We start from the raw sequence: 24998 nt of genomic DNA, 5'->3' as shown, positions 1-24998 counted from the left end.
TCTCTCTCCTGTGTGCCCCCCCCCCCCAGTCTCGCTCTCTCTCCTGTGTGCCCCCCCCCAGTCTTGCTCTCTCTCCTGTGTGCCCCCCCCCAGTCTTGCTCTCTCTCTCGTGTGCCCCCCCCAGTCTTGCTCTCTCTCTCTCGTGCCCCCCCCCCAGTCTTGCTCTCTCTCTCTCTCTCGTGTGCCCCCCCCCCAGTCTTGCTCTCTCTCTCCTGTGTGCCCCCCCACCCAGTCTCGCTCTCTCTCTCTCCTGTGTGCCCCCCCCACCCAGTCTCGCTCTCTCTCTCCTGTGTGCCCCCCCCACCCAGTCTCTCTCTCTCTCTCCTGTGTGCCCCCCCACCCAGTCTCGCTCTCTCTCTCCTGTGTGCCCCCCCACCCAGTCTCGCTCTCTCTCCCTCTCTCTCTCCTGTGTGCCCCCCCACCCAGTCTCGCTCTCTCTCTCTCTCCTGTGTGCCCCCCCCACCCAGTCTCGCTCTCTCTCCCTCTCTCTCTCCTGTGTGCCCCCCCCACCCAGTCTCGCTCTCTCTCCCTCTCTCTCTCCTGTGTGCCCCCCCCACCCAGTCTCGCTCTCTCTCCTGTGTGCCCCCCCCACCCAGTCTCGCTCTCTCTCCTGTGTGCCCCCCCCACCCAGTCTCGCTCTCTCTCCTGTGTGCCCCCCCACCCAGTCTCGCTCTCTCTCCTGTGTGCCCCCCCACCCAGTCTCGCTCTCTCTCTCTCTCTCTCTCCTGTGTGCCCCCCCACCCAGTCTCGCTCTCTCTCTTTCTCCTGTGTGCCCCCCCCACCCAGTCTCGCTCTCTCTCTCTCTCCTGTGTGCCCCCCCACCCAGTCTCGCTCTCTCTCTCTCTCCTGTGTGCCCCCCCCCCCAGTCTCGCTCTCTCTCCTGTGTGCCCCCCCCCAGTCTTGCTCTCTCTCTCGTGTGCCCCCCCCAGTCTTGCTCTCTCTCTCTCTCTCTCGTGTGCCCCCCCCAGTCTTGCTCTCTCTCTCCTGTGTGCCCCCCCACCCAGTCTCGCTCTCTCTCTCTCCTGTGTGCCCCCCCCACCCAGTCTCGCTCTCTCTCTCTCTCTCTCTCTCCTGTGTGCCCCCCCCACCCAGTCTCGCTCTCTCTCTCTCTCTCTCTCCTGTGTGCCCCCCCCACCCAGTCTCGCTCTCTCTCTCTCCTGTGTGCCCCCCCCACCCAGTCTCGCTCTCTCTCTCTCTCTCTCTCCTGTGTGCCCCCCCACCCAGTCTCGCTCTCTCTCTCTCTCTCTCTCCTGTGTGCCCCCCCCACCCAGTCTCGCTCTCTCTCTCTCTCTCCTGTGTGCCCCCCCCCAGTCTTGCTCTCTCTCTCCTGTGTGCCCCCCCACCCAGTCTCGCTCTCTCTCTCTCTCTCGTGTGCCCCCCCCCAGTCTTGCTCTCTCTCTCCTGTGTGCCCCCCCCACCCAGTCTCGCTCTCTCTCCCTCTCTCTCTCCTGTGTGCCCCCCCACCCAGTCTCGCTCTCTCTCTCTCTCCTGTGTGCCCCCCCCACCCAGTCTCGCTCTCTCTCCCTCTCTCTCTCCTGTGTGCCCCCCCCACCCAGTCTCGCTCTCTCTCCCTCTCTCTCTCCTGTGTGCCCCCCCCACCCAGTCTCGCTCTCTCTCCCCTGTGTGCCCCCCCCCACCCAGTCTCGTTCTCTCTCCCCTCTCTCTCTCCTGTGTGCCCCCCCCACCCAGTCTCGCTCTCTCTCCCTCTCTCTCTCCTGTGTGCCCCCCACCCAGTCTCGCTCTCTCTCTCTCTCCTGTGTGCCCCCCCACCCAGTCTCGCTCTCTCTCCCTCTCTCTCTCCTGTGTGCCCCCCCCACCCAGTCTCGCTCTCTCTCCTGTGTGCCCCCCCCACCCAGTCTCGCTCTCTCTCCTGTGTGCCCCCCCCACCCAGTCTCGCTCTCTCTCCTGTGTGCCCCCCCACCCAGTCTCGCTCTCTCTCCTGTGTGCCCCCCCACCCAGTCTCGCTCTCTCTCCTGTGTGCCCCCCCACCCAGTCTCGCTCTCTCTCTCTCCTGTGTGCCCCCCCACCCAGTCTCGCTCTCTCTCTTTCTCCTGTGTGCCCCACCCAGTCTCGCTCTCTCTCTTTCTCTCCTGTGTGCCCCACCCAGTCTCGCTCTCTCTCTTCTCTCCTGTGTGCCCCACCCAGTCTCGCTCTCTCTCTTTCTCTCCTGTGTGCCCCACCCAGTCTCGCTCTCTCTCTTTCTCTCCTGTGTGCCCCACCCAGTCTCGCTCTCTCTCTTTCTCTCCTGTGTGCCCCACCCAGTCTCTCTCTCTCCTGTGTGCCCCCCCCCCAGTCTCTCTCTCTCCTGTGTGCCCCCCCCAGTCTCTCTCTCTCCTGTGTGCCCCCCCCAGTCTCTCTCTCTCCTGTGTGCCCCCCCCCGTCTCTCTCTCTCCTGTGTGCCCCCCCCCAGTCTCTCTCTCTCCTGTGTGCCCCCCCCCAGTCTCTCTCTCTCCTGTGTGCCCCCCCCCCCCCAGTCTCTCTCTCTCCTGTGTGCCCCCCCCCCCCAGTCTCTCTCTCTCCTGTGTGCCCCCCCCCCCCAGTCTCTCTCTCTCCTGTGTGCCCCCCCCCCCCCAGTCTCTCTCTCTCCTGTGTGCCCCCCCCCCCCCAGTCTCTCTCTCTCCTGTGTGCCCCCCCCCCCAGTCTCTCTCTCTCCTGTGTGCCCCCCCCCCAGTCTCTCTCTCTCCTGTGTGCCCCCCCCCCAGTCTCTCTCTCTCCTGTGTGCCCCCCCCCAGTCTCTCTCTCTCCTGTGTGCCCCCCCCCAGTCTCTCTCTCTCCTGTGTGCCCCCCCCCAGTCTCTCTCTCTCCTGTGTGCCCCCCCCCCCAGTCTCTCTCTCTCCTGTGTGCCCCCCCCCAGTCTCTCTCTCTCCTGTGTGCCCCCCCCCCCAGTCTCTCTCTCTCCTGTGTGCCCCCCCCCCAGTCTCTCTCTCTCCTGTGTGCCCCCCCCCCAGTCTCTCTCTCTCTCTCCTGTGTGCGCCCCCCCAGTCTCTCTCTCTCTCTCTCTTGTGTGCCCCCCCCAGTCTCTCTCTCTCTCTCTCTCTCTCCTGTGTGCCCCCCCCCAGTCTCTCTCTCTCTCCCCTGTGTGCCCCCCCCCAGTCTCTCTCTCTCTCTCCTGTGTGCCCCCCCCAGTCTCTCTCTCTCCTGTGTGCCCCCCCCCCAGTCTCTCTCTCTCCTGTGTGCCCCCCCCCCAGTCTCTCTCTCTCCTGTGTGCCCCCCCCCCAGTCTCTCTCTCTCCTGTGTGCCCCCCCCCCCAGTCTCTCTCTCTCTCTCCTGTGTGCCCCCCCCCAGTCTCTCTCTCTCTCTCCTGTGTGCCCCCCCCCCAGTCTCTCTCTCTCTCTCCTGTGTGCCCCCCCCCAGTCTCTCTCTCTCTCTCCTGTGTGCGCCCCCCCAGTCTCTCTCTCTCTCTCTCTCCTGTGTGCCCCCCCCAGTCTCTCTCTCTCTCTCTCTCTCCTGTGTGCCCCCCCCAGTCTCTCTCTCTCTCCCCTGTGTGCCCCCCCCCAGTCTCTCTCTCTCTCTCCTGTGTGCCCCCCCCCAGTCTCTCTCTCTCTCTCCTGTGTGTGCCCCCCCCCAGTCTCTCTCTCCTGTGTGTGCCCCCCCCCCAGTCTCTCTCTCCTGTGTGTGCCCCCCCCCCAGTCTCTCTCTCCTGTGTGTGCCCCCCCCCCAGTCTCTCTCTCCTGTGTGTGCCCCCCCCCCAGTCTCTCTCTCCTGTGTGTGCCCCCCCCCCCAGTCTCTCTCTCCTGTGTGTGCCCCCCCCCAGTCTCTCTCTCCTGTGTGCCCCCCCCCAGTCTCTCTCTCTCTCCTGTGTGCCCCCCCCCAGTCTCTCTCTCTCTCCTGTGTGCCCCCCCCCAGTCTCTCTCTCTCTCCTGTGTGTGCCCCCCCCCCAGTCTCTCTCTCTCTCCTGTGTGTGCCCCCCCCCAGTCTCTCTCTCCTGTGTGTGCCCCCCCCCAGTCTCTCTCTCCTGTGTGTGCCCCCCCCCCAGTCTCTCTCTCTCTCTCTCTCTGTGTGCCCCCCCCCAGTCTCTCTCTCTCTCCTGTGTGCCCCCCCCCCCAGTCTCTCTCTCCTGTGTGCCCCCCCCCCCAGTCTCTCTCTCCTGTGTGCCCCCCCCCCCAGTCTCTCTCTCCTGTGTGCCCCCCCCCCCAGTCTCTCTCTCCTGTGTGCCCCCCCCCCCAGTCTCTCTCTCCTGTGTGCCCCCCCCCCAGTCTCTCTCTCTCTCCTGTGTGCCCCCCCCCAGTCTCTCTCTCTCTCCTGTGTGCCCCCCCCCCCCCAGTCTCTCTCTCTCTCCTGTGTGCCCCCCCCCCAGTCTCTCTCTCCTGTGTGCCCCCCCCCCCAGTCTCTCTCTCCTGTGTGCCCCCCCCCCCAGTCTCTCTCTCCTGTGTGTGCCCCCCCCCCCCAGTCTCTCTCTCCTGTGTGTGCCCCCCCCCCAGTCTCTCTCTCTCTCTCTCTCTCTCTCCTGTGTGCCCCCCCCCCAGTCTCTCTCTCTCTCTCTCCTGTGTGCCCCCCCCCCAGTCTCTCTCTCTCCTGTGTGCCCCCCCCCCAGTCTCTCTCTCTCCTGTGTGCCCCCCCCCAGTCTCTCTCTCTCTCCTGTGTGCCCCCCCCCCAGTCTCTCTCTCTCCTGTGTGCCCCCCCCCCAGTCTCTCTCTCTCCTGTGTGCCCCCCCCCCCAGTCTCTCTCTCTCTCTCTCTCTCCTGTGTGCCCCCCCCCCAGTCTCTCTCTCTCTCTCCTGTGTGCCCCCCCCCCAGTCTCTCTCTCTCTCTCCTGTGTGCCCCCCCCCCAGTCTCTCTCTCTCTCCTGTGTGCCCCCCCCCCAGTCTCTCTCTCTCTCTCCTGTGTGCCCCCCCCCCAGTCTCTCTCTCTCCTGTGTGCCCCCCCCCCAGTCTCTCTCTCTCTCTCTCCTGTGTGCCCCCCCCCCAGTCTCTCTCTCTCTCTCTCCTGTGTGCCCCCCCCCCCAGTCTCTCTCTCTCTCTCTCCTGTGTGCCCCCCCCCCAGTCTCTCTCTCTCTCTCTCCTGTGTGCCCCCCCCCCAGTCTCTCTCTCTCTCTCTCCTGTGTGCCCCCCCCCCAGTCTCTCTCTCTCTCTCTCCTGTGTGCCCCCCCCCCAGTCTCTCTCTCTCTCTCTCCTGTGTGCCCCCCCCCCAGTCTCTCTCTCTCCTGTGTGCCCCCCCCCCAGTCTCTCTCTCTCCTGTGTGCCCCCCCCAGTCTCTCTCTCTCCTGTGTGCCCCCCCCCAGTCTCTCTCTCTCCTGTGTGCCCCCCCCCCAGTCTCTCTCTCTCCTGTGTGCCCCCCCCCCAGTCTCTCTCTCTCCTGTGTGCCCCCCCCCCAGTCTCTCTCTCTCCTGTGTGCCCCCCCCCCAGTCTCTCTCTCTCCTGTGTGCCCCCCCCCCCAGTCTCTCTCTCTCCTGTGTGCCCCCCCCCCAGTCTCTCTCTCTCCTGTGTGCCCCCCCCCAGTCTCTCTCTCTCCTGTGTGCCCCCCCCCCCAGTCTCTCTCTCTCCTGTGTGCCCCCCCCCCCAGTCTCTCTCTCTCCTGTGTGCCCCCCCCCCAGTCTCTCTCTCTCCTGTGTGCCCCCCCCCCAGTCTCTCTCTCTCCTGTGTGCCCCCCCCCCAGTCTCTCTCTCTCTCTCTCTCTCCTGTGTGCCCCCCCCCCCAGTCTCTCTCTCTCTCTCTCTCTCCTGTGTGCCCCCCCCCCAGTCTCTCTCTCTCTCTCTCCTGTGTGCCCCCCCCCAGTCTCTCTCTCTCTCTCTCTCCTGTGTGCCCCCCCCCCAGTCTCTCTCTCTCTCGTGTGCCCCCCCCCCAGTCTCTCTCTCTCTCTCTCCTGTGTGCCCCCCCCCAGTCTCTCTCTCTCTCTCTCTCTCTCTCCTGTGTGCCCCCCCCCAGTCTCTCTCTCTCTCTCCTGTGTGCCCCCCCCAGTCTCTCTCTCTCTCTCTCTCTCTCCTGTGTGCCCCCCCCCAGTCTCTCTCTCTCTCTCTCTCTCTCCTGTGTGCCCCCCCCCAGTCTCTCTCTCTCTCTCTCTCCTGTGTGCCACCCCCAGTCTTGCTCTCTCTCTTTTTCCTGTGTGCCCCCCAGTTTCTGTTGTTTTCTTTGTTGACTGATTCTTTGATAGTATGGGGGTATTTTTTTTTTTCCTCTTATTTTAATCAATTTTTCTAGTATTTTGTTTTTGCTATCCTTTGCATTAGTATTGTAATTAAGTTTTTTTTTAATGTAGTATATGTTTAAGGAGTGGGATTTGAACTTGTGATCTTTAGACATAGTGTTTGTATTTCTAACCACTGAGCTACAGCTGGAACCTGGTGAAAGGTTTTCCCAAGTTAGCTGATCAAGCAGCCAGCAGTAGTTGGGGGAAGGTGATTGTGTGGTAATCAATTTCTCCTTGAATTAATGTGACACAGATGTGCGATGAGCAACACCCCAGTGTGTGAGAGCTTTGAGAAGTGTAGATCTCCTGAGTGTGTGACAATAAGGACCCCTGCTGGAACAGGGCGTGGGGTGTCTGTGTCAGTTGAGACTGTGATGCCTGCCATAGTTGATGAACTCAAATGACACCCACAGAATAAGATTCGTTGCCATCAAGATATTAGCGATGGAGGGGGGGGGGGGGGGCGGGGTGCTGTGTGACCTGTAAGGCTGGTTTCTAAATATGTGATGTTCTCCCTTCCTCAGTTCCCGACACAGTGACATTCTTCACGCAGGTGTTGAACTCCTCAGCGGTGCAGGTGTTTTGGGAGCTGACACCCAGCCAGGGCCTGATTGCAGGATACAAACTGTACTATAGGAAGGTGCAGAGCTCCCAGCTGGTGGGTCCAACTCTGCTGTCCAGTGCTATCACCAGCTTCACCATCAGTCACCTGGGTAAGTGCCATGCTCACAGACAGCACGGTGGCACGGGGTAGCCGAGCAACACAGGCTTCCACTTTCAGGCTTTAAACATGACCGTTACAGAAAGACAAAAACTGCTGTTTCCAAAAAAAAACCATGTCAAGCCAGCCCACCAGACTCAGAGCCACTTGAGTACAGTTTGTAACATTATAGTTACTGTTAGAAGGTAGGCAGCACAGAAACCAATTTGCACACATTTAATTTGCTTTAATGATGCTGACTTAAGGGCTATATTGTCCCTGAAGATGGGGAGACTGTGGCCGTGGGAGTATTTACAGCGAGCTGAGGGGATAGACGGTTCCCTTTAATATCTCCCTAAACAAAGGCACCTCTGACCACTGCCTCAGAGGAGAAGTTAATATCAACTGAGCAGCTGCTGCTGAAGCCACTGAGTGAACACAGTATTTTTGGTAGTTTATTAGAGCTCCGTTTGTTTCTTTTTCCAGAACCATCGTCATTATATGAGATCACGATGCTGGCATTTAACCAGCATGGAGACGGGAACAGTACCGGGCGCTTTGTATCACTGAGGGACAGCACAGAGAAACCAGGCACGTGTATTGTCAGAGTGTATCTGTTTGTGTCTACATTGACCACGCACTAACTTCTGTGTCATTGCTCACAGCCCAGCAAGACCGCACCTGTAATTGTGAGAAGACAACAGAGAGCCCGCTGAGTGCAATTGTGGTTGGGATTCATATCGGAATGGCCTGCATCATTTTCTGCATTCTCTTCCTGCTGCTCACATACCGGAGAAGGTAACACTTGGAGGTGGGAGGTTGTCAGGGGGAAGAGAAGGACAAAGACGAAGGGTGGGGTGGGGTAGGGTAGGTGGAGACATTGTAAAGAGGAAAAGAGAGCAGGGAAGTGGTGTATAGGCTCACACATGGAAGGGAGGGGAATGGTTGATTGTATTTGGAAGGGTGCTGACTCTGTCTCCATGTGTTGCAGTCTGTTTGGCTGTAAGGGCATCAAGGAGAGTTGGTCAGTCCCACAGGCTGGACACAGCATGGCCCAGGAGCAACAGAATGGCCACCTGGAGGCAGATACAAAGGATGAAGCAGGGAGAGTGATGGAGATGACCGAGCTGGTGAGTGCGGTGAGACCAATCTTCATCTCAATATTACATGAGCAGGCACGAACACCTTTGTTTGTTGTTTCTGGGTTCTCCCCATCGCCCTGACACTCCTCTCACCTTTCTCTGTGTTGCAGAATGGAGATCTGTCTTCAGAAAACAATCGAGAGGGAGAAGGTGCCTGCAGCCAGCTTCAGGGGGTCATCGAGTAGTATCTTAACAGTATCCAGAACCTGAGCAACCAGCAGAGAAAGTGGCTCAACCTTCCTCGCCTTTCAGATTCATTATTTTTCTCTGCACCAAAGCTCTGACATGGTTTCAAATCCTGCTTTGACCTGGTTTTTATACCAGCTTTAAAGTGGTCTATAAGCTGGTTTTAACCGGGCTTCATCATGCTAACCCAGTGCGATCGGGTACTCCAAAGATTCCTACCTCAACTGACATGAATGTTACAAACTTCAGCCATTTTTCTTTTTTAAACTCCACATCCACAGTAATCGCCAATGACCAAGAGACTGCCACAACACCACCTCCACCGTCACCAGGTTCTGGCTACACGGTGCAGGAACCCCCACACATTGTGTTCCAGCTGCTCACCCAAGGGCTGCAGGAAACATTCCTCCAGCTTCAATACTAGAGAGTTAAAGACATTCTACTCATCCAAATACTTTCAAACTGACTGAAAAGAATCCAAAGATTTTAGAGATTTAGGGACATTATCATCGAAACTGATTTATCTTACTTTGTATCAAATAACTTTATGCTTAAGCCCCCAGAAATGGTTAGTAACTCCCCCAAACCTTCTGGAGATCGGATCTAAGGCTCCCCCTTCCCACCCCACGCCCGTCATTGATGCATGTCAGAAAAGGGAGACAGGTGTTCCTCGCACCACTACGAAACCAAAGACGCAGACAAGCCACCTGAACTGGGAGGTCTCTGCTAATTCCACTGTGTGTGTGAGAATGTTCCACATCTCCCCTCCCTCCCAAAATCCCTCGATAAGGGACCCTGGCACTGAGGAAGCCCATGCGCCAATAAGTCAAGGTGGATACCAGCTCAACCCCCTCCCCCTTTGCCCTGTGCTGATACTGCCCTGTGCCAATACGCAGCAGCAACTCCCTCCCCGTGCTGATACTGCCCTCTGCCAATACACAGCAACTCCTTCCCCTGTGCTGATACTGCCCTGTGCCAATACGCAGCAACTCCCTCCCGTGCTGATACTGCCCTGTGCCAATACACAGCAGCAACTCCCTCCCCGTGCTGATACTGCCCTGTGCCAATACGCAGCAGCAACTCCCTCCCCGTGCTGATACTGCCCTGTGCCAATACACAGCAACTCCCTGCCCCTGTGCTGACACTGCCCTGTGCCAATACACAGCAACTCCTTCCCCTGTGCTGATACTGCCCTGTGCCAATACACAGCAACTCCTTCCCCTGTGCTGATACTGCCCTGTGCCAATACGCAGCAACTCCCTCCCCGTGCTGATACCGCCCCGTGCCAATACGCAGCAGCAACTCCCTCCCGTGCTGATACTGCCCCGTGCGAATACGCAGCAACTCCCTGCCCCTGTGCTGATACTGCCCCCTGTGCCAATACACAACAACTCCCTCCCCGTGCTCATACTGCCCCGTGCCAATACACAGCAACTCCCTGCCCCTGTGCTGATACTGCCCTCTGCCAATACACAGCAACTCCCTGCCCCTGTGCTGATACTGCCCCCTGTGCCAATACACAGCAACTCCCTCCCCCTGTGCTGATACTGCCCCCTGTGCCAATACGCAGCAACTCCCTCCCCGTGCTGATACTGCCCTGTGCCAATACACAGCAACTCCCTGCCCCTGTGCTGATACTGCCCTGTGCCAATACACAGCAACTCCTCCCCCTGTGCTGATACTGCCCCCTGTGCCAATACGCAGCAACTCCCTCCCCGTGCTGATACCGCCCCGTGCCAATACGCAGCAGCAACTCCCTCCCCCTGTGCTGATACTGCCCTGTGCCAATACACAGCAACTCCTTCCCCTGTGCTGATACTGCCCTGTGCCAATACGCAGCAACTCCCTCCCCGTGCTGATACTGCCCTGTGCCAATACACAGCAACTCCCTGCCCCTGTGCTGACACTGCCCTCTGCCAATACGCAGCAACTCCCTCCCGTGCTGATACTGCCCTGTGCCAATACGCAGCAGCAACCCCCTCCCCGTGCTGATACTGCCCTGTGCCAATACGCAGCAGCAACTCCCTGCCCCTGTGCTGACACTGCCCTCTGCCAATACACAGCAACTCCTTCCCCTGTGCTGATACTGCCCTGTGCCAATACACAGCAACTCCTTCCCCTGTGCTGATACTGCCCTGTGCCAATACGCAGCAACTCCCTCCCCGTGCTGATACTGCCCTGTGCCAATACGCAGCAGCAACTCCCTCCCCGTGCTGATACTGCCCTGTGCCAATACACAGCAACTCCCTGCCCCTGTGCTGACACTGCCCTCTGCCAATACGCAGCAACTCCCTCCCGTGCTGATACTGCCCTGTGCCAATACGCAGCAGCAACTCCCTCCCCGTGCTGATACTGCCCTGTGCCAATACGCAGCAGCAACTCCCTCCCCGTGCTGATACTGCCCTGTGCCAATACGCAGCAGCAACTCCCTCCCCGTGCTGATACTGCCCTGTGCCAATACACAGCAACTCCCTGCCCCTGTGCTGACACTGCCCTGTGCCAATACACAGCAACTCCCTCTCCGTGCTGATACTGCCCTGTGCCAATACGCAGCAGCAACTCCCTCCCCGTGCTGATACTGCCCTGTGCCAATACACAGCAACTCCCTCTCCGTGCTGATACTGCCCTGTGCCAATACGCAGCAGCAACTCCTTCCCCTGTGCTGATACTGCCCTGTGCCAATACGCAGCAACTCCCTCCCCGTGCTGATACCGCCCCGTGCCAATACGCAGCAGCAACTCCCTCCCGTGCTGATACTGCCCCGTGCGAATACGCAGCAACTCCCTCCCCATGCTGATACTGCCCCCTGTGCCAATACACAACAACTCCCTCCCTGTGCTCATACTGCCCCGTGCCAATACACAGCAACTCCCTGCCCCTGTGCTGACACTGCCCTCTGCCAATACACAGCAACTCCCTGCCCCTGTGCTGACACTGCCCTCTGCCAATACACAGCAACTCCCTGCCCCTGTGCTGATACTGCCCCCTGTGCCAATACACAGCAACTCCCTCCCCCTGTGCTGATACTGCCCTCTGCCAATACACAGCAACTCCCTGCCCCTGTGCTGATACTGCCCCCTGTGCCAATACACAGCAACTCCCTCCCCCTGTGCTGATACTGCCCTCTGCCAATACACAGCAACTCCCTGCCCCCGTGCTGATACCGCCCCGTGCCAATACGCAGCAGCAACTCCCTCCCGTGCTGATACTGCCCCGTGCGAATACGCAGCAACTCCCTCCCCATGCTGATACTGCCCTGTGCCAATACGCAGCAACTTCCTGCCCCTGTGCTGATACTGCCCTCTGCCAATACACAGCAACTCCCTGCCCCTGTGCTGATACTGCCCCCTGTGCCAATACACAGCAACTCCCTCCCCCTGTGCTGATACTGCCCCCTGTGCCAATACGCAGCAACTCCCTCCCCGTGCTGATACTGCCCTCTGCCAATACACAGCAACTCCCTGCCCCTGTGCTGATACTGCCCCCTGTGCCAATACACAGCAACTCCCTCCCCCGTGCTGATACTGCCCCCTGTGCCAATACGCAGCAACTCCCTCCCCGTGCTGATACTGCTCTGTGCCAATACACAGCAACTCCTTCCCCTGTGCTGATACTGCCCTGTGCCAATACGCAGCAACTCCCTCCCCGTGCTGATACCGCCCCGTGCCAATACGCAGCAGCAACTCCCTGCCCCTGTGCTGATACTGCCCTGTGCCAATACACAGCAACTCCTTCCCCTGTGCTGATACTGCCCTGTGCCAATACGCAGCAACTCCCTCCCCGTGCTGATACTGCCCTGTGCCAATACGCAGCAGCAACTCCCTCCCCGTGCTGATACTGCCCTGTGCCAATACACAGCAACTCCCTGCCCCCGTGCTGATACCGCCCCGTGCCAATACGCAGCAGCAACTCCCTCCCGTGCTGATACTGCCCCGTGCGAATACGCAGCAACTCCCTCCCCATGCTGATACTGCCCTGTGCCAATACGCAGCAACTTCCTGCCCCTGTGCTGATACTGCCCTCTGCCAATACACAGCAACTCCCTGCCCCTGTGCTGATACTGCCCCCTGTGCCAATACACAGCAACTCCTTCCCCCTGTGCTGATACTGCCCCCTGTGCCAATACGCAGCAACTCCCTCCCCGTGCTGATACTGCCCTCTGCCAATACACAGCAACTCCCTGCCCCTGTGCTGATACTGCCCCCTGTGCCAATACACAGCAACTCCCTCCCCCGTGCTGATACTGCCCCCTGTGCCAATACGCAGCAACTCCCTCCCCGTGCTGATACTGCTCTGTGCCAATACACAGCAACTCCTTCCCCTGTGCTGATACTGCCCTGTGCCAATACGCAGCAACTCCTTCCCCTGTGCTGATACTGCCCTGTGCCAATACGCAGCAACTCCCTCCCCGTGCTGATACCGCCCCGTGCCAATACGCAGCAACTCCCTCCCCGTGCTGATACTGTCCTGTGCCAATACACAGCAACTCCCTGCCCCTGTGCTGATACTGCCCTGTGCCAATACGCAGCAACTCCCTCCCGTGCTGATACTGCCCTGTGCCAATACGCAGCAGCAACTCCCTCCCCGTGCTGATACTGCCCTGTGCCAATACACAGCAACTCCCTGCCCCTGTGCTGACACTGCCCTGTGCCAATACACAGCAACTCCTTCCCCTGTGCTGATACTGCCCTGTGCCAATACGCAGCAACTCCCTCCCTGTGCTGATACCGCCCTGTGCCAATACGCAGCAGCAACTCCCTCCCGTGCTGATACTGCCCCGTGCGAATACGCAGCAACTCCCTCCCCATGCTGATACTGCCCCCTGTGCCAATACACAACTCCCTCCCCGTGCTCATACTGCCCCGTGCCAATACACAGCAACTCCCTGCCCCTGTGCTGACACTGCCCTCTGCCAATACACAGCAACTCCCTGCCCCTGTGCTGACACTGCCCTCTGCCAATACACAGCAACTCCCTGCCCCTGTGCTGATACTGCCCCCTGTGCCAATACACAGCAACTCCCTCCCCCGTGCTGATACTGCCCCCTGTGCCAATACGCAGCAACTCCCTCCCCTGTGCTGATACTGCCCTGTGCCAATACACAGCAACTCCCTCCCATGCTGATACTGCTCTGTGCCAATACACAGCAACTCCCTCCCGTGCTGATACTGCTCTGTGCCAATACACAGCAACTCCCTCCCCCTGTGCTGATACTGCCCCCTGTGCCAATACGCAGCAACTCCCTCCCCGTGCTGATACTGCCCTGTGCCAATACACAGCAACTCCCTCCCATGCTGATACTGCTCTGTGCCAATACACAGCAACTCCCTCCCGTGCTGATGCCAATACACAGCAGCAACTCCCTCCCGTGCTGATACTGCCCTGTGCCAATACGCAGCAACAACTCCCTCCCCGTGCTGATACTGCCCTGTGCCAATACACAACAACTCCCTCCCATGCTGATACTGCTCTGTGCCAATACATAGCAACTCCCTCCCGTGCTGATACTGCTCTGTGCCAATACACAGCAACTCCCTCCCGTGCTGATACTGCCCTGTGCCAATACGCAGCAACTCCCTCCCCGTGCCGATACTGCCCTGTGCCAATACACAGCAACTCCCTGCCCCTGTGCTGACACTGCCCTGTGCCAATACACAGCAACTCCCTCCCGTGCTGATACTGCCCTGTGCCAATACGCAGCAACAACTCCCTCCCCGTGCCGATACTGCCCTGTGCCAACATGCAGCAGCAACCCCCTCCCCGTGCTGATACTGCCCTGTGCCAATACACAGCAACTCCCTGCCCCTGTGCTGACACTGCCCTGTGCCAATACACAGCAACTCCCTCCCGTGCTGATACTGCCCTGTGCCAATACGCAGCAACAACTCCCTCCCCGTGCTGATACTGCCCTGTGCCAATACACAGCAACTCCCTCCCATGCTGATACTGCTCTGTGCCAATACATAGCAACTCCCTCCCGTGCTGATACTGCTCTGTGCCAATACACAGCAACTCCCTCCCGTGCTGATACTGCCCTGTGCCAATACGCAGCAACTCCCTCCCATGCTGATACTGTCCTGTGCCAATACACAGCAACTCCCTGCCCCTGTGCTGACACTGCCCTCTGCCAATACACAGCAACTCCTTCCCCTGTGCTGACACTGCCCTCTGCCAATACACAGCAACTCCTTCCCCTGTGCTGATACTGCCCTGTGCCAATACACAGCAACTCCTTCCCCTGTGCTGATACTGCCCTGTGCCAATACGCAGCAACTCCCTCCCCGTGCTGATACCGCCCCGTGCCAATACGCAGCAGCAACTCCCTCCCCGTGCTGATACTGTCCTGTGCCAATACACAGCAACTCCTTCCCCTGTGCTGATACTGCCCTGTGCCAATACGCAGCAACTCCCTCCCTGTGCTGATACCGCCCTGTGCCAATACGCAGCAGCAACTCCCTCCCCGTGCTGATACTGCCCCGTGCGAATACGCAGCAACTCCCTCCCCATGCTGATACTGCCCCCTGTGCCAATACACAACTCCCTCCCCGTGCTCATACTGCCCCGTGCCAATACACAGCAACTCCCTGCCCCTGTGCTGACACTGCCCTCTGCCAATACACAGCAACTCCCTGCCCCTGTGCTGACACTGCCCTCTGCCAATACACAGCAACTCCCTGCCCCTGTGCTGACACTGCCCTCTGCCAATACACAGCAACTCCCTGCCCCTGTGCTGATACTGCCCCCTGTGCCAATACACAGCAACTCCCTCCCCCGTGCTGATACTGCCCCCTGTGCCAATACGCAGCAACTCCCTCCCCGTGCTGATACTGCCCTGTGCCAATACACAGCAACTCCCTCCCATGCTGATACTGCTCTGTGCCAATACACAGCAACTCCCTCCCGTGCTGATACTGCTCTGTGCCAATACACAGCAACTCCCTCCCCCTGTGCTGATACTGCCCCCTGTGCCAATACGCAGCAACTCCCTCCCCGTGCTGATACTGCCCTGTGCCAATACACAGCAACTCCCTCCCATGCTGATACTGCTCTGTGCCAATACACAGCAACTCCCTCCCGTGCTGATGCCAATACACAGCAGCAACTCCCTCCCGTGCTGATACTGCCCTGTGCCAATACGCAGCAACAACTCCCTCCCCGTGCTGATACTGCCCTGTGCCAATACACAGCAACTCCCTCCCATGCTGATACTGCTCTGTGCCAATACATAGCAACTCCCTCCCGTGCTGATACTGCTCTGTGCCAATACACAGCAACTCCCTCCCGTGCTGATACTGCCCTGTGCCAATACGCAGCAACTCCCTCCCCGTGCCGATACTGCCCTGTGCCAATACACAGCAACTCCCTGCCCCTGTGCTGACACTGCCCTGTGCCAATACACAGCAACTCCCTCCCGTGCTGATACTGCCCTGTGCCAATACGCAGCAACAACTCCCTCCCCGTGCCGATACTGCCCTGTGCCAACATGCAGCAGCAACCCCCTCCCCGTGCTGATACTGCCCTGTGCCAATACACAGCAACTCCCTGCCCCTGTGCTGACACTGCCCTGTGCCAATACACAGCAACTCCCTCCCGTGCTGATACTGCCCTGTGCCAATACGCAGCAACAACTCCCTCCCCGTGCTGATACTGCCCTGTGCCAATACACAGCAACTCCCTCCCATGCTGATACTGCTCTGTGCCAATACATAGCAACTCCCTCCCGTGCTGATACTGCTCTGTGCCAATACACAGCAACTCCCTCCCGTGCTGATACTGCCCTGTGCCAATACGCAGCAACTCCCTCCCCGTGCCGATACTGCCCTGTGCCAATACACAGCAACTCCCTGCCCCTGTGCTGACACTGCCCTGTGCCAATACACAGCAACTCCCTCCCGTGCTGATACTGCCCTGTGCCAATACGCAGCAACAACTCCCTCCCGTGCTGATACTGCCCTGTGCCAATACGCAGCAACAACTCCCTCCCCGTGCTGATACTGCCCTGTGCCAATACACAGCAACTCCCTCCCATGCTGATACTGCTCTGTGCCAATACACAGCAACTCCCTCCCGTGCTGATACTGCTCTGTGCCAATACACAGCAACTCCCTCCCCCTGTGCTGATACTGCCCTGTGCCAATACGCAGCCCCCTCACCTCGGAGCCAGAGTTTGAACTCTGTACTGAAAATCTTGCTCGTCACTCCCAGCATCCTCCCTAGTCTGGTCAACACTGATCTCTATTTCGGCCTCTTCTCATTAGAACGGAGAAGGATGAGGGGTGACATGATAGAGGTTTATAAGATGATCAGGGGAATAGATAGGGTAGACAGTCAGAAACTTTTTCCCCGGGTGGAGCAAAGCGTTACAAGGGGTCATAAATTTAAGGTGAAGGGTGGGAGATATAAGGGGGATGTCAGGGGAAGGTTCTTTACCCAGAGAGTGGTCGGGGCATGGAATGCCTTGCCTGGGGAAGTTGTTGAGTCAGAAACTTTAGGGACTTTCAAACGGCTTTTAGATAGGTATATGGATAAAGGAGAATGATGGGGTATAGATTAAATTGTCCTTGACAGAGGACAAAGGATCGGCACAACATCGTGGGCCGAAGGGCCTGTTCTGTGCTGTATTTTCTATGTTCTATGTTCTATTTCATTCCTTTTCAGTTGCCCATCTTTCCACTGACTCCCAGAGGTCTGGGTTCCCTGGACACCAACAGCCACCTAACCCAAGTGGCTGTACTGAAATTAGCTCAGTGAGGGTGTGTTAACCTGTTGGCAATCGGGGATGGGGGAGTGGCCTTATCAATCCGCTCCTCACCCAATGCCCTCTTTTCAGCAGTTATTGTTGGATAAAGATCTGGAGCAGGATCCCTGCACTTCGGGAAGATGCAAAGTTTAATCAAAGGTATTCTGACTGTCATTGAATGGCAGAACAGGCTTGAGGGGCTGAATGGCCTCCTCCTGTTCCCATAACTGTCAATGTAACCAGTGTCAGGTTGAAACAAGGCCTTACTAGTACACTGCAGTTACCTGCCATTATCATCCCCCTTTCTAGTATAACACCAAATAGTCAGTCCAGGTCCATCAGTAGCCTCTAGCTTTGGTGAATTGTTTTCTAACTGAGTGCAGAAAGTTATTGATTTAAAAATGATCCCCCAAAACAGCTGAATCCTTATCAAAACCATTTTAAATGTCAGTTTTTCAAAGAACACTCACTGTTCAGTCTAATGCCAAAGTTACCCCATCTTTTACAGGCTCTTTTGACAAATTATTTCTTGTTGGAAGGAAATAGTTTTATCTTGTGTAGTGGCAGTGCCCCAAAGACCAAAGCAAAGATGGGTGAGGAAGCACTGTTTGCAAAATGCCCACCTTTCTCAACTCTCACCCTGAAACTTGGAAGAGGGGGGGGGGGGGGGGGGGGGGTTAAAGGGCACCACAACCTGAGTCAGCTGGCTGGCAGCAGGTAGGGTCTCTCAGCCCAGTCCCACACCACACTCGTCCCGCATTCCCTACAAGAGGAGAGGTCCCTTCCACTGCGGACACATTCCCGACAGGAGGAGAGATCCCTTCCACTGCGGACACATTCCCGACAGGAGGAGAGATCCCTTCCACTGTGGACACATTCCCAACATGCTTATTTGGCCAGTGTTTACAGTAAGTGTCTTAGGGTTGCTCCCTCTGTTACACTGGGTTTGCAACATCCTTCCAACTCTCCATATGCTCCAATTTAGGGGCGTTAACTATCCAGGGTGTTTATATCTCTTCCAACATCCCATTTGCTACAGGTAAAATGCTTACAATTCAAAGCTTTCCATTTCTCCCAAAAAGATAATCCATTTTAATTATTGTTCTTGGATTTGGAAAATTGTTTTCAGTTTTGTGGATAGAGGGTGGGTTTAGTGTGACTAGGACTCGCTGTACAAATGACCCCTTATTTTCTGCGGCAGTCACCCTTAACTTTATCAAGATTCCAAGTTCTATCGGTGAAAGGTATACTCAAGTTACAATTTTAAAAAGTCCCTGGTTTCTGTCAGGAAACCTTATCGGCTGAAGCAGTGGTAGGGGCGAGGAAATCCAGCTATGTTAGGGTTAATACAGAGTGAGCTACAGAAAGGAATGAGGAGGGAAGGGAGGAATAAAATCCAAGCCTGCTCCACACACAGGTTGCAGCAGGAGTCACTGGATGCTCACTGATCTTTCCCCTCTCTAGACCAGGGACTTCGAAGCTAAATACTAACAGTTCACCCTGACCCGGCTAAAATTTAGTTTCAAATGGATTGGTAATCACCAACAACCACCGCACAAGCTATATTATAATATTCATATGAAAGTGCTGTGTGTAAAGAGTGTTTTAATAATGCTTTTAAGAAAGCAGGTATTTAATTACAGATGGGTGGGCCTGGTTCTCTCTGCAGAGTCTGTCTATCCTTGCATGCTCCTCATCTAGAGACAGCCAGTTCACTCTGCTGCACATGTGGCAGCTCCTTCACCTGAGTGCTCGGTAGGCACTTCCAAATTATGCTGCAGACCCTTGGATAATCTCCACGGACCCCTTGTCTGAAAAACACTGATATAACTGAATGGTGGAATAGGCATAAGGGGCTGGATAGCCTCCTCCTGTTCCTACCTGGTCATCAGAGTACAAAATCACATATAGGGACCTGTCCCAAGTACTATCAGGTAAGACAATATTTGGCAGCTCACAGCCCTGAACACTACTCCCTGGGGACACATTGAAAAGGGTGGCCCTGGTGTCTGTGTACCACCCGAGCTGGATTTCCACATCTCTTCCCAGTTCCGGAGACTGCAAAGTGAACTTTGCAAACATACCATGCTGCGTTGATGAGATTCTCCGCTGCTGGCCTTTAATGCCAGAAATTGTGAGAGGTGTCAACAGAGGGACACCTACACTGACATTGCACACAGTCTCCCAAAGATTTTCAAATAATCCACAACAGTAATTACATTTTTGAGCCATTGGCTGCTATTTCAACACGTGATGCCAAAAACTATTTTCTAATTAATACACGTGTGAAAGAAACAGAGTTTCTGCTCAAGTGGTGTAGGTGTGGGCTACCAGCTGCTCCCACCACTCAGGTATACAACACTAATTCATCTCTGGGCAAACTCTTGCCTCTAAGCATGGCTCTCCTGCAGGAATGCAAGTGCTCTTGTTAGTCACTCACTGGTAGCTCAACATCTCACCACAAAAGCAGCACAGCTTTAAACATCCAATGGTTTAATACCAGTCTGACCTAATCATGGAACAGCCCCCTGTCTGCTCAGGGCTGTCCCATTCAGTGAAGCCTGTAGTCAAACTTAGAATGGAAGCTAGTACCAATGAAATGAAAACTGTTTTTTGTGTATTTTTATAAGAGTTGCTTGTTAAATGTTTGAACTTTTCCTCTCTATTGTATGCTTTGATCACAGGATATTCTGATTTTTTAACCCTTTGTAGTGTTAATGGGCCGTTTGTGTTTTACACCAGGTTTGCTGTAGATTTATTCCCCAAGCACCACATTGGTTAGTGGAAGTGGTGTGTGACATCAGATTCCATGATAAATCCTGGGAATGTTGAAACTTCCTGAGATTTCCTTCCCCCCCCCCACCCCCGGCATCTGATCAGCTTCCACCTGTACACTGACAACACCCACTTCTACCTCAGCACCAACTCTGTGTTGTCAGAAATCCAGGCATGGATGCTCTGCAATTTCCTCCAAACATTGCACATTTCCCAAAACAAAATCAGTGCCCTGTTCACCAATTCTATTCCAAGCAATAACCTCTTGGTCACAAAGACCGTCTACATCAAACTCCATCCCAAACTGAGGCTCATCTGATGAAGTCTAGGTGTGTTTGTCACCTCCAGACTATTCCCACTATCTCCTGATCAGCCTGCCAACCTCCTTCTATAAACTTTAGTTCCCCCACAACTGCTTCCCACACACCCATCACTCCCGTCCACGCAGACCTGTGCTGGCTCCCAATTCTCATCCTGTTTGTATCCATTCACTGTGCCCCTCTCCCTCCTCCCAGCCCCCAGAAACAGTGTCTAGAATTCTGCGCTTTGCAGCCATGCCTGGATTGCCTCCCACCCCTAAAACTGCTTCACCTCCTTGAAGACCCTCCTGAAATGTCACCTCATTGACCAAGCTTTTGATCATGCCCAATATTTCCTTTGGTCCTTTTTGATTACATGCTGTGAAACACCTTGGGAGGCTTTTCTAGATTAAAGGTGCTATATAAATGCAGGCTGTTAAATGGGACAGAGACCTCAATCAGCAACAGCCTTTTAACAATTACTTTTACTTTCCCCTCACTTTCTTTGGCTGTATACGGGTTGGTGGCAGGGGGAGGGGGTCTGGACCACAAATCGAGTCTGAGAGAGTGAAACTGCTCATGTTAGTTTCCTATATCCTACACTGCAGTTCTTGGGTTGTGATCAGTAGCTCACTGCCCTCAGTCATCCCTTGGGGCTGCCCACTGCGATTGCTATGGTTCCATTTCCACTCAGAATTTGTCCTGATGAGACAGGAACTCCAACCTCGAACACTATCTGTAACAGCAGCTCTTAACCTGGGCCCACTTTCAGGAACAAAGGGTTGGCAATATTTACTGATCCACTATAGATAGCGTCATTCTCTTCAAACACATCTCTATCTAGAATAGTTTCTTTTGTTACAATAAAATTATTTGAAAAAAGCTTGTCTTTAAGATGCTCATTTCAGCTAGTCCTTCCAGCCAGGCAGGTTGTGACAATGTTCTGTCAGGAGTGATTTAACAAATGGAGCTAATCTCAGCACTCCACAGTATACGACACTTTGTAAACATCAATCTTATCTCGTGCAACACGTACCTGTTACACTGGTGGTTGGAGCACCCTCCGGCATGCCTGAGGCTCACCAGCTGCCCAGTGTTTGTAGGAGTTCAACTGGGTGAAGGCAATGCTTCTTGCTCAGCCAGTGCAACATCAGTTCCCGTATACATTGACTGGTTGGGGCAGAGTTAGGAACAGCTGAGCTTAGGGCACTTGTGTAAAACCATACCCAAGGTTTCCACTCCTGCAATGCCCTTCCTGATGAACAGCATGCGGGTGATAATGGACTGGACCGTGTACAGTAAATCACGACTGCAACATCAATGGGAGTCCTGGCTGCTACCCAATCACTTAGAACACTGATTCCAAGGGCAATCCATTCACCAGGCTCTGTACAAACACACCTTCCTCCACCCCACCCTCTGAATTGTGCTTGTGTACACGGGAGGCTGCTCTAACCTCTCGCACCCACTCAGCTAACACACTGAGCAGGTTTCTGCTGCTCTCTAGTTTCCCCGATTCCTGCCATACATGGTTGGTTCAGAACCAGGAGACATGACCAGCTGCTGAACAGACTGATGGATTCAGAGACCGCATTCCGAGCAGCTCGAAAGGAATTCTGAGGAAAAAATGTTCCACTTCATTTTATTTACAAAGGGCAAGATAAGAACTTTGTCACAATATTTACAGAAGGCCAGAGATTATAACCGAGACACTTGGTTATAATAACCAGAAATTATCCCCCATCATTCTAGCTCCCCTGAGCATCAGCCCACCCCTGGACTATAATCAGCATATCCTTCTGAAGGCTTGTAGCACACATGCAGGTAAGGGGAGCGTGCACAAGTTTCAAAATCACAAATTTCATGTAACAATTCAGCTCAAATTAAACTCTCTACAATGTGTGAGAGGCAGTATGACAGTTCCCAATCCATTTTAAAATTTAGCACGAAATTCATGGAGCTTTTCCAAAGTCAGAAAAAGATTTGCAATTCAAAAGCACTTTCACCATCTCAGGAAGTCCCAAAATGCTGCACAGTCAATGAAGTACTTTTTGAAGTGTAGTCACTGTTATAATGTAGGAAGTGTGGCGACTAATTTGTACACAACAAACTCCCACATAATCAGTTTCAGTGATGTTGGTTGAGGGATAAATATTAATCCAGGACACTGGGGAAAACATCCATCTGAAAGATGGAAAAGGCCTTGGTTTATCATCTCATCCGAAAGACCGGCCCTCCAACTGCAGCACTCCCTCAGTACTGACCTTCCGACAGTGCGGCGCTCCCTCAGCACTGACCCTGACAGTGCGGCGCTCCCTCAGTACTGACCCTCTGACAGTGCGGCGCTCCCTCAGTACTGACCCTCTGACAGTGCGGCGCTCCCTCAGTACTGACCCTCTGACAGTGCGGCGCTCCCTCAGTACTGACCCTCTGACAGTGCGGCGCTCCCTCAGCACTGACCCTGACAGTGCGGCACTCCCTCAGCACTGACCCTGACAGTGCAGCACTCCCTCAGCACTGACCCTGACAGTGCAGCACTCCCTCAGCACTGACCCTGACAGTGCAGCACTCCCTCAGCACTGACCCTGACAGTGCAGCACTCCCTCAGCACTGACCCTGACAGTGCAGCACTCCCTCAGCACTGACCCTGACAGTGCAGCACTCCCTCAGCACTGACCCTGACAGTGCAGCACTCCCTCAGCACTGACCCTGACAGTGCAGCACTCCCTCAGCACTGACCCTGACAGTGCAGCACTCCCTCAGCACTGACCCTGACAGTGCAGCACTCCCTCAGCACTGACCCTGACAGTGCAGCACTCCCTCAGCACTGACCCTGACAGTGCAGCACTCCCTCAGCACTGACCCTGACAGTGCAGCACTCCCTCAGCACTGACCCTGACAGTGCAGCACTCCCTCAGCACTGACCCTGACAGTGCAGCACTCCCTCAGCACTGACCCTGACAGTGCAGCACTCCCTCAGCACTGACCCTGACAGTGCAGCACTCCCTCAGCACTGACCCTGACAGTGCAGCACTCCCTCAGCACTGACCCTCCGACAGTGCGGCACTCCCTCAGTACTGACCCTCCGACAGTGCGGCACTCCCTCAGTACTGACCCTCCGACAGTGCGGCACTCCCTCAGTACTGACCCTCCAACAGTGCGGTGCTCCCTCAGTACTGATACAACTTCCTTACAGACTGTTAAGCTTGTAAACGACAGCCTTCCTGTTTGCTCCACAGGATGTGATCAAACTGGATCTGGTCAAGAGGCTGCTGAGGCCCTTTAAGAGCCAGTGAGCAGTACAGCTGGCAATTAGAGTAGGAAAAAGCAGCCAGGCACCTATCATAGCAACTGTGAACTCCCAACACAGCACCATCAATCCAGTTTGACTATATTGTGTCAGCGACACTATTTGGGCTTCCCAGATCAGTGGTGTTACAGTACAATTCAACACCATCAAACAGCAGCCAAGCACAACAGGGATATGGGACTGTTCTGATCTGATCTGGGGAAATAAGGAGGGAAGAGTGTTGGGCCTGGTTTCCAATGCCACACGCTGAGGTCAGTACATTGCATAAAGCGTCAGACGGACTGCATATCTCGCACCCAATCTCAGCAGCAATATTTGTAACAAAACAGTCTGTGTCATCCCCTTTCGATCACATTTTCCCAGAACTGACTATCCCTTGCTTGGGTAATTCACTGCTCAGTGGCCTATCCCAAGGGGCCCTGCTCACAGTCCAGCACAATGCACAGGGTGTTGCCTGGCATGGCCAGGGCTGCAGCAGAGGTTTCAGTGATCCCAAGGAGCAAAGCTCCTGCACTGCATGTGGACACGTCAGGGGATGACAGCAGGAAGTTTGGTTGTGATGTTCTCTGTAAACTCACAGCCGATGACCCTTCACTCAGTGCACACAGGAAGAATAGAGAATGGCAAAGTCCATGGAGCAAAACTCTCTGAAATACCCAAGCCAGCCCTCAACAAGGAGGAGCACACATGGAAGTATCTGGCTGCTGCTCCAACAGTTCCAGTTGTTAACTGGGAATCCCAGAGCTTTCTCTCTCTCCAGCATTTACAGATTCTTACACCACAGTTCACTCTATGATTTGTAAATGTTTTGATGAGAGATTCCCAGGCAGTCAGTGCAGCTCAAACCCCTCCTCCCTGCCCAGAGCCAGCTCAGTGATTGTTGGTGGAGATTCCATCTCCCAGGATACAAAGTCTGCAGCCTTCTGTGAAGGAACAGTCACCATGCACCATCACATTGCCACACCTGTCCCTGAGACTCTGACAAACCGCAAGGGGAGAAGAAAGCAAATTTACAACTTTGAGAACAAAATATTTCTTGGTAAACTAGCCCACCCCACCCCACTTCAGTTCCAAAAAAGCATAATGTTTGAAGCTTTAACTCTAACCATTCGCCAGCAGAATGGCTGGGCCCTCGCCACACAGGCGGGGAACCTCTGTTCCACTTAGCCAAGCACCTTTGTACCAGTCTGCATGCCAATCATTCACAGTAACTTCGAGGGCTGCCCATGATTTTCCAGTGGGTGGGGTCGGCTGTTGGCCCAGTCTTACTCTTGAAGAACCATTCGACTATGGTGCCATCCAGAAGGGCATCTGTTGCTGCGCCCGCTGGGGGGGCATCGCATAGCGGCACTCTGCATTCCAGCCCTGCGCCATGCTTTGCCTCCTTCTGGAATGTTCTTCTTCCTCGTCCGACGAGTCTCCACTGTAGGATACCAGCCGCGATCCCCGGTCTCCCACTCTCCTCATCTTCATCGAGGGCTCCCCAAGACGATCTAGAGACAGGCAAAGAACGAGAGACACAAACACACACACACACACACACACACACAGGCAGAATCAACAGTCCCAAAAACAGCAGCTCGGGAAGAAAAACGAGTTTGTTATTGCAGATGTGATGCAGGTTTGGCACACGGGCCAGGGTAGTCCAACACACGTGAGGCAGGTTAGCACAACCAATGTTTCATCACCCACGGCAGCGGCAGAACCATGGAAAAGAGAGA

The 24998-nt window shown here is 55.5% G+C and overlaps 2 protein-coding genes across 2 annotated transcripts in view; one reads left to right on the top strand and one right to left on the bottom strand.

The window, feature by feature from the left end:
* LOC137356907 (immunoglobulin superfamily DCC subclass member 3-like) overlaps nt 1-16904 on the top strand; it is a 57392-nt gene extending 40488 nt beyond the window's left edge. The window contains exons 10-14 of the mRNA XM_068022745.1: nt 6650-6838; nt 7312-7422; nt 7491-7623; nt 7817-7955; nt 16812-16904. Coding sequence (XP_067878846.1) covers nt 6650-6838; nt 7312-7422; nt 7491-7623; nt 7817-7955; nt 16812-16904 — 665 coding nt within the window. The remainder of the gene's footprint in view (nt 1-6649; nt 6839-7311; nt 7423-7490; nt 7624-7816; nt 7956-16811) is intronic.
* Nucleotides 16905-21592: 4688 nt separating this feature from the next.
* The window catches only part of khdc4 (KH domain containing 4, pre-mRNA splicing factor), a 66424-nt gene continuing 63018 nt past the window's right edge, over nt 21593-24998 (bottom strand). Inside the window, exon 13 of the mRNA XM_068022531.1 lies at nt 21593-24770. Coding sequence (XP_067878632.1) covers nt 24565-24770 — 206 coding nt within the window. The 3' untranslated portion in view covers nt 21593-24564. The remainder of the gene's footprint in view (nt 24771-24998) is intronic.

Source organism: Heterodontus francisci, chromosome 46, assembly GCF_036365525.1.
Source record: "Heterodontus francisci isolate sHetFra1 chromosome 46, sHetFra1.hap1, whole genome shotgun sequence".
Classification (NCBI taxonomy): Eukaryota; Metazoa; Chordata; class Chondrichthyes; order Heterodontiformes; family Heterodontidae; genus Heterodontus; species Heterodontus francisci.
Note: the sequence above shows the minus strand (reverse complement) of the source record. Positions and strands in the feature narration are given on the sequence as shown.